The 9325-nt window shown below is 28.4% G+C and overlaps 1 protein-coding gene across 1 annotated transcript; it reads left to right on the plus strand.

Annotated features, from left to right (window-relative positions):
- The first annotated feature begins 5202 nt into the window (after positions 1 to 5202).
- LOC107490391 (cell number regulator 2) lies at positions 5203 to 8328 on the plus strand. The gene is made up of 4 exons (XM_016111162.3): positions 5203 to 5403; positions 6013 to 6084; positions 6875 to 7084; positions 7984 to 8328. The coding sequence occupies exons 1-4, from the start codon at positions 5301 to 5303 to the stop codon at positions 8058 to 8060; spliced, it is 462 nt and encodes a 153-aa protein (XP_015966648.1). The 5' UTR covers positions 5203 to 5300; the 3' UTR covers positions 8061 to 8328.
- Positions 8329 to 9325: the final 997 nt, after the last annotated feature.

Here is a 9325-nt window from a genome sequence, read left to right on the forward strand (position 1 = left end):
ATTTTATATAATTTATTTTAAATATTAAAATTTTAAATTTAATTTTGTAAATATAAAATTAGGTTAAATACTATTAATAATTTTAAATTAAAAAATGATTTAAAACTTATTAAAATGATTGTAGAATATTAAAATAAAAGATTCATCATATCGTAATTAATTTAAATTATTTGAGTGGTTAATTTTATTCGTTTATTTAAATGCGTAGTATAAATTAATTTTTGGTATGTTGAATAAAATAATACCGTAAAAAATAAAAATAAAAAACTCATTATTACAAAATTTGTAATTTATATAATATATCAATTTTATTAGGCAATAAATAATTAATGAAAAGGAGGGAGAGATGAAAGTATGATTAAAGAGATATTTAACAGCTAACGCCATTTTTTTATTTTTGTTTTCCCTTATGTGACTAAAAGTTTAAGACCATTTTTGAAAAAGATGTATTAGTGATGATATATATTTTTATTTTAACGTTAATAAAAAAATTTAAATACCTAATTCGTAACCCCGTGAACAAGAACCGAAGGAAATTAAAACCTCCCTTCTTTCTTTTTCCAATTTGTAACCCTAGTCTTTTATTGTTGCCGCCGTCTCAAGCTCCTAAGTGCCACCACCGTCTCAAGCTCTTCAACGCGGTCGCTTCTTTCTCTTTCCTAATTTGCAAAACCCAAAAAACTCAGCACATCTTTTTTATTTTCGTTGGCTTTTCTATTTGTCGAAGGTTAGTGGCGTCCGTTCTTAGTGTACTGCGCTCGTTAAGATCTCTCCTTACATCTTTTCCGACGTCGACATTGGCGTCTCCATCGGTGTCTCAGTTTTCGGTGCTGCTTGGTACACCATTTTCCTTTTCCGTTTCAGATTTTTTCAATTTATTTTCCGTAATCAATTTCTGATAATATTCTTTTTGGATTTGCGAAGGGAGATTTACGTGCTGCAATCAAGGCTCCCCGAATCACTTCCACAAATCTTATTAGGTACGAGCCATATATGAAATAAAATCGTTGCAAATTAAACTATGGAAATTATTAAAAACTGGCTCATACGTATTCTTCAAGACTTGTTAATAATCGTAGAATTTGAAAGCTAAATGATGATGTATTAAAAAAACTTCATTCAAAGAAAAAGTTCAATTTATCTTATACGAAGTAACTAATTTAGATAAGTACGTAGGAGAGTATTATTTGATTCTCAACAATCAAGAGACTAGAGAGACTCTAAATATACTAAACTACATGATCACCCTAATATATGTGTCTGGAGTATATTTAAGGTATGTTTCAAAAGTAATTATAACTATTTATTTTTAACTTTTAAAATTTTTGTAAGCTTGAAAATATATTTTCAGATGCACACTCTAATAAATAGTTTACACAAAATAAATAAAGTAATAATAAAATGTTGATTAATGACTTGTTAAGCTGTTGTTTTGTTATGGATTTATGTCATTGAGTGTTTTGAATTTTAAATTTGTGATAAGTGATTTGTGATTTGTGATTAGTAATTTTGTTATGCTGCTGGTTTGAATTAATTTAGGGGTGATTATTTGTTATGCTATTGTATAGAAATTTTTTTAAATCATATATAGAAAATTCTTGTTCATAGGTCTATTTCATGAGTCTTTACCATCACAAAGTGACGATGTTTTTGATTTTTGAAGTCTAATCTGTCCTTTTGAGCTCGTTTTGCAACATTGACTCGGTAATTTAAAGTTCAACCTTATTCCCCATTATTACACTGCATTATTAGTTAGCACCTAGCACTGCTATTCTATATTATGTATATATCAAGATCATGGGTCACAAATGAAAATTATTCTGCCTATTTTAAATGTGAACCCATGTTAATAAAAAAAGTTAACTTAATAAGTACAAACAAATGTACATTAATATAGGAACTTAAAATTGGGCATTATTTTGTTTTTCCTCTCTGAAATTGATTATTTTGACTTTGTTTTGTGTATAGAATAATTTTTTCATACTGGTAAAGACAACAGGAGTTGAATAGTTGCTGCGGCACCATTTATAACAACTTCATATGGCATCTCAAAATGAAGAAACTAAGCAGTAAGTTTATCTCGTAATTGCCATATATAATAATTTGATAGCACATTTAACTAGGGTAGTAAGCGGATATATGGTAAAAAAGGGCAACTAATTATTTTGGACGAGAAGTCACTCCTTTAGTAGTGGCTGATTGCTGTTAATGTTAATTTTATTGTTGATTTTATTGGCCTAAAGCAAATCTACAACAGAATCTAGTTCGTTATCAAATTAAAAAGATGTTACATGATCATCAAATTGGACATTTGGCTAATGGGCTCCATGAGTACGTATTAAATAGAAAAGTAAGAAACTAATTATGAACTAAGATGCTAACTTACCATTTTTTTTCAGAAGGTATAGAAAAATAGATAAAGCAATAATAATACATAAAGGTGAAGGAGTAGCAGTTAGCATTGAATCAGTACTTAGTAATATATAGCAATCAGCATTATTATTATTTTAAATTTGACTTTGTCTATTGATTTCACACTCGATTTGATTTTTCTATTTTACTGGTGTTGATTACTTGATTTGTTTGATGGGTTGAAAGCTAATAATAGTATTTTGGTATTACCTTGTTTTTTAAGCTTCTATTTTGATTGTGGTTATTTCTTTATGCTGAATTTTTTTCAGTTTTAAGCGACTTCAACAGGGAAATTGAAGTTCCACTCAAAGATAGATTAAAAACATATAAACATTACCAAATGGCTCAAAACTTTAGCAAATGCTCCTTGTTATTTAGTGGTTGAAATTTTCATATTGATTGACTTATTTAACTTATGCTCCATAGTCATTACTCAACTGTACTGCATGCATCATCAAAAATATTTTTGTTCTATTCTAACTTCTTTATTTCTTTTGCTAGCAGGATGACATGATGTGAAGAAAATATGTTCTATATAAATATAAGATGAGATGGGTTTAATAATGATTTTGGTTATCAAAATGTATTATTTTTATGTGTTCTTTACATTTTGATAAGAGACTTTATCCGATATTACATGTAATGGATAAATTACACCCTATTTTGATTAGTGATGTAATGGATATCTAGTTTTTAATGAAACTTGTATGATTTACATTTATTGAATTTCTCATTCTTAGATTTATTTTGTGATTATCATCATTTTGGGATGTGATTATGCTTTAAAAAAATTTCATAAAATAAAACAGGTTACCATAGATAAGTTATGACCACGGTGAAAACCGTGACTATAGATAAAGACTATGGTCACGGCGAAAAACCATGATCATAGATAAGGCTATGGTCACGGTTTTAAAGAGGGGTGACCATAGATAAGCTATGGCCACGGTGAAAACAGTGACTATAGATAAGGTTATGGTCACAGTTTTAAGGTGGGGTGACCATAGACGCTATGGTCACGGCAAAAAACTGTGACCATAGATAAGGCTATGGTCACGGTTTAAGGAGGGGTGACCATAGGGTCTATGGTCACGGTCAAAACTGTGACCATAGATAAGGTTGTGGTCACGGTTTTTAGGTGGGGTGACCATAGAGGCTATGGTCACGGTTTTTGGTGGGGTGACCATAGATATGCTTATGGTCACGGTTTTAGGTGGAGTGACCATAGATATGCTTATGGTCACGGTTTTAGGTGGAGTGACCATAGATGCTATGGTCACGGCCAAAACCGTGATCTAGATAAGGCTATGGTCACGATTTTGGAAAAGGGGTGACTATAGAGGCTATGGTCACGATAAAAAAAACGTGGCCTAAAGTACCAGAATTTGAACATTACAACTGTGACCATAGAAACCGTGACCATAGATAAAAAAAACCGTGACCATAGATCTATGGCCACGAGAGAATAGGCCACAGTAAAAAAAACCGTAATCATAGATCAAAAACCGTAACTATAGACCTATGTTCACCCTTTTCACTAACTATTAACCATAATCATAGACCTTTTTTTTGTAGTAATCTCAAGAATAAAGTTTAAATTCTGAATTATTTTACTATTTTAACATATTTCTCATACTATAAGCGTTATAGGTATCCACTCAAATTTCTCTAGAAGGCCAAAATATATTTGGTCTTTAAAAAAGAAGAACGAAGCCTAATCCCTTCAAGAGCCCAGATATACATACATCATCGGACAAGATTAATTACCACGCACGCAAGAACTTCTATATGAAACTTGTTGCACTATGTGCCAATGAAAAATCAAAGTCAAATAATGGCAAAATATATCTTACTTGTGGGTAACTTCTTAGCAAAAACACAAATGATAATATAAAAAAATACTCATATGCTACTATATGACTGGGTCATGCTAATCATTTCCTCAAACTTTCTATATATTTTTATTGCGACAGGTCATTTAATTAATTTGAGTTAATCAGTTAACAATGGAATAAACTTGTCAATCCACCGTATTTGTCATTATATATTGTGGCACGTTCTTAATTGTTTGACAAAGAATTCATTGGTAAGTGATGCTAATATTGTATACAATCTCTCATGCACAACTGTGTATTAAGTTGATGTGACCACGTCCCTATGTTTATATATCTTTCAAATTTGACCACTACAGCTAGAGCTAAGCTAACCATAAAATTTAGTGCTAAAAAAATATGTGCATCCAATGATAATAGATCAGAATATGGAATTGAATTGTGTTTATTTAATAATTTGGTAGAAGTTAAGGCGAACTGACCTCTAAGCAATTTGGTATACATTCTTTTTTAATGTTTTCTATTTTTAAGATTTATAGGAAAAAAAAAAGAATACAAGATCTTATTGTTTTTTGGGTTTTTTTAATTTTTATTTTATTTTTACAGAAATGTGAAAAGTAGAAAATAAAAACTCATAAAGATACACTAAGAAATTAGTTACAGCATATGTTGGTGGACACTTTCATATATACTCAAGCCATGTGAAATAATCTAACTTGCTTGCATGATTTAAGGGAAGGGAAGTAGTGGACTTCTTTTGGTCCAGCCTTGCACTTTGAACAGTGAACAAAAATTTAAATATATATCAATCAAAGACAACTTGTCCTAGCAAAACCAATGACTTGGTAGTTGTTGTTCAATTAGGAATAAAATGAAATTAAAAAAGGAACATATGAAGTCAATGTCAAATTTGTTAACCTGAGCCTTTTCCAAGTGAGATATATATGCTAGAAGTCTAGAACTACATGCATATAGCTGCATACATAAACCTTTTATAGTTTTAATATCTCCATATATAAACACACATATTCTCTTAGTCTTTGTTGTTTAGCTAAAATGTATAATGGTGAAGGAAAGACAGCACAATCACCATTCAGCTCTGCATCCACTGGAGCATGGACAACAGGGTTATGTGGTTGCTTTGAAGACCCTGGAAATTGTAAGCTAGTAGCTCTTTAATTTTACCAACTCACAATATTGATACTTGGCACAGTTTTAAGTTAAATTTATTATATTGTATTATTGCATTTATCATCATTTGAAGCCACTTAATTTTAATCATGATTCATTTGCTTTTGTGAAATGGAGCTAACATATATTAATTATAGAGCATATTAATTGGAAAAGAATGTTATTTACACTTAATGCATATGTAGTTATGTACATACACTAATGAAGTTGGAGACAATTTTTAGCATAATTATACTAAGTGTATATCAAAATTAACTATCAATGTAAATTATATATTAAAATATAAAATATATAATAAAAATGTATTAAAATATATATGTATTTAGACATAAATATAACTGATTTTAGTGATTAATTTTTAATATGCCAATAATATTTATATTTTCGATATACTCTCATTAAAAAAATAAAAGGCTAAATAATCTTCTTGACATTATTTTCAATATCTTGTTGGAAAAGTATTATTATTTAACATCATTTTTAAATAATTTAATTTACTTGGGGCTAGCTATATTTTGCTGGATTTTACTAACTATATATTTAATGTTTTTCCCACTCTGTTATGAATATTATGAAGGCTGTATGACCTGCTGCTGTCCATGTGTCACCTTTGGTCAGAATGCTGAAGTTGTAGACAAAGGAAGATCATGTGAGTAAACATATTAACAAAAGTAATGTTTTTAATGGTTAATTAGCATGCAGTTTTGAATTTAATTACATCATCTTCAATTAGCACATGTTAGTATGTGACTATACTTGAATTGCTGTGCTACTCTCTTGCAAGCTTTTCATATCAAAGTCAATACTTTTTTTACTATTATATTAGATAAGATAAGATGTAATAAGATTCATTTTATAGTGATTTTATATTTTGTGTACGTTTAGATGTCATTAAATTGTAACTTTTTTTAATTCTTAAGTATGTTTGGAAAATCTTTTGAAATAAATGTAAGAAACTAGAAAAAAAATTTCTTTTTTTAAATGTGTTTTAATGTAATAAACAAATGAAAAATAAAAGTCATTTTACTATGACAATACTACTGTAACTATCACTAGGTAGTTACGGTGTTTTAAAAAGTGTCGTTAAAATTAAAATAATATTTTTTATTGTTAAACAACGCTTTTAAAAAAGTATTACCAAAATATAAAAAAATATGACTTTAATTTTAACGATACTTACATATTTATTGTAGTCACCGTAATATAGTTATACTAGAATTTATTAAAATAAAAATATTATGTATACACAAAAAATAGTTACTAAATCAGTCACTATATATTTGTATATAAATATATGGGTTGTTTAATTAATTTTTAATATATATCACTTAATTTGTCGGATAAAAAATATTTTTATATTATTATACTTAAACTTAAATATATTTAGTAAAATTCGTTTTTTTTTTGCTTTTGGATTAAATTAACCAATTTATTTACAGCTTGTGCATTTGCTGGAATGATCTTCTATCTGCTTTCATACGTGGGATGTGGATGCATATATTCTTACACATACAGAAGCAAGCTAAGAGGACTCTACTCTTTGCCAGAAGAACCATGCATGGACTTTTTTGTTCACTGCTTTTGTGGTTCTTGTGCTATTTGCCAAGAGTATAGAGAGCTCAAAAACCGTGGACTTGACCCTTCATTAGGTATATACCAATCAATATAACTTTTCTTATTTTTATCTTTTTACTTTTTATTAGAATGAGATATAATTATTGATATATCACCTTAAATTTTTGAAAAAAGAAGTATCATGATATCATAACTTTTATAATTTAAAAGTTTAGAGTTCAATTCTTAATAATTAAAAAAAATTAGCATAAGATAAATAAAAAATAGATATATAATTTTTTTTTTACAAATCCCAAAAATAAGCTCTTGCATTAAAGACGTGTTAAAATAAGATTTAATTATTTACGTCTATCTTTATTTGCTTAAATTTTTAAAAAATAATAATGCTAGGGATCAAGATGGTTTCAGCCAAAAATTAATCAATACTAGGTATTATAATGTTTCTTTTTTTTTTGTAAATTGGATAGTTCTGAATCTGTTTTTTGATTTATCATGTTTTAGACATTTAAAGAGAGAAGAAAGATAAAGAGACAGAAGCTAATTAAATCAGTTTTTTTGATTCACGTTGTAATGATACTAAACATATTTCCTCCTAATTTAAATATAATAAAATATTTAATAATCAATATTTTAAATCATAAATAAATAAAACTAATTATTATATTTATAATTAATTAAGTTATTTTATTTTTAACTCATTTAGAGTTAATTTCATATACTTTTTCTTTAAAAAAATAGTATCATGACGCTATTTAAACATTGTAGAATTGTCTAATAGATTTGGATTGCACTAACTAAATGTGTGGATTGAAAGCTTTAATTAGTTCAATATGAAGTTGTTGTCAAATAACTTTGAAGCGCTGAGAGAACATTTCTCATTATCATTTAATCATTATATTATATAGTTTGGTATATTATAATTTATAACGATACACATGAATATTGATCTAATATTTTTGTATATACTATATAGGTTGGACAGCCAATGAGGAAAGAATGAACAGAGGCAACCAAGTGGCTCCACATGTTCATCCTGCCATGACTCGTTAAATGGAATTGTTTGTGGTCTTGGATTCCCTCTATTTTAGAACATCTTAATTACTTGTGTTTAATTGTTTTGTTTACTACGTTGGATTTATTTATTTAATTTCGTTGATTTGTATTATTGTTTGCTCTTTAGAAAAATCAATAACAAGGCAGGATTATCCGTTCTTATTATATAATGTTTATCTGTAATTTTAATCGATGAATATGAACAGAATAAATGTAATTTTTCCTTTCTTTTTATCTAAATATAAGATATTAATAGTTTTTATTAGTAGGAGACCATGTTTATTTTTTGAATTAATTTTTAAACTAAAACATTCCTACTTAATTTCTTAAAAAAACAACAACAAAGTGTAAAAGAATTTATACAGATAAAATGAAATATAACACATTAACACATAATAGATTAATATTTAAAATAATTCTTGAAATTTAACCAAAAATTTAATTTAGCTTCTCAATTTTAGATATCCATCAAACTAAAAGTCCAATAAAGTACTGCAAGACACAAAATAAGCAATCTTTCCAAATAAACAAATTTCATTTTCATTTTTTAGTGAGTATTGAACTAAAAAAAACGATTAAAAATTCATCTATTTATGCCAACTTGCGTTGGTCTCAAGTTGGCCCTTTTGTTCAACTCCTTCACCAAAGATGGATCCATCTCCACTGAACGGCCCACATTCTATTTGTTGAACCCCCCTTGAAATTTTGGTTGCCAAAATAACAACTCTAATATGACATATGGGGAAAGAGCATTTCGTGTTCACCTGATGCCATACGAATTAGGTACACGTAACATAAGTTCATAATATACAGGGAGATAGAAAAAGGTAAAAAGAAAAATAAAGAATGAGTAATTAAAACTGGCACCTGAATGATTATCATTCATGAAATAACTATGATACTATAACTTTTCGTGTCACTTAAATTGGGGTAGTTGAAAACATACATTCCTCCATTGCTAACTCTTCCTAGCATGGATTCACGATGTTTCTGTGCCATGTTCATCCTTCTCAAACTTAAACATGAAAATAGTATGTTTATCACCATTTTTATCTTTGTTGAAGAGTCTATTGTACACGATTCATGAGATCTGAACCGGAATGCCATCGATTTCAGCTCTTTTATTGTCCCTAAACTTTCACTACTTCAAGTACTTTATCTGTAGCATTCGGTAGCCATCAACGGAAAAAGCGAGCTTGGAGGAGGCAAAGTTGTTAGGGACGGATGTACGTGTTTCATTGTGGAGGCTTTTCATTGTAGGG

This window comes from Arachis duranensis, chromosome 5 (genome assembly GCF_000817695.3).
Source record: "Arachis duranensis cultivar V14167 chromosome 5, aradu.V14167.gnm2.J7QH, whole genome shotgun sequence".
NCBI classification, from domain to species: Eukaryota; Viridiplantae; Streptophyta; class Magnoliopsida; order Fabales; family Fabaceae; genus Arachis; species Arachis duranensis.

Bases quoted from the DNA above. Each gene is read 5' to 3' on its own strand.
- LOC107490391 (XM_016111162.3), top strand. From the start codon at position 5,301: ATGTATAATGGTGAAGGAAAGACAGCACAATCACCATTCAGCTCTGCA. The intron at 6,085-6,874 runs GTGAGTAAACAT...ATTTATTTACAG, and splicing joins TGTAGACAAAGGAAGATCAT to CTTGTGCATTTGCTGGAATG. The intron at 7,085-7,983 runs GTATATACCAAT...TATACTATATAG, and splicing joins TGGACTTGACCCTTCATTAG to GTTGGACAGCCAATGAGGAA.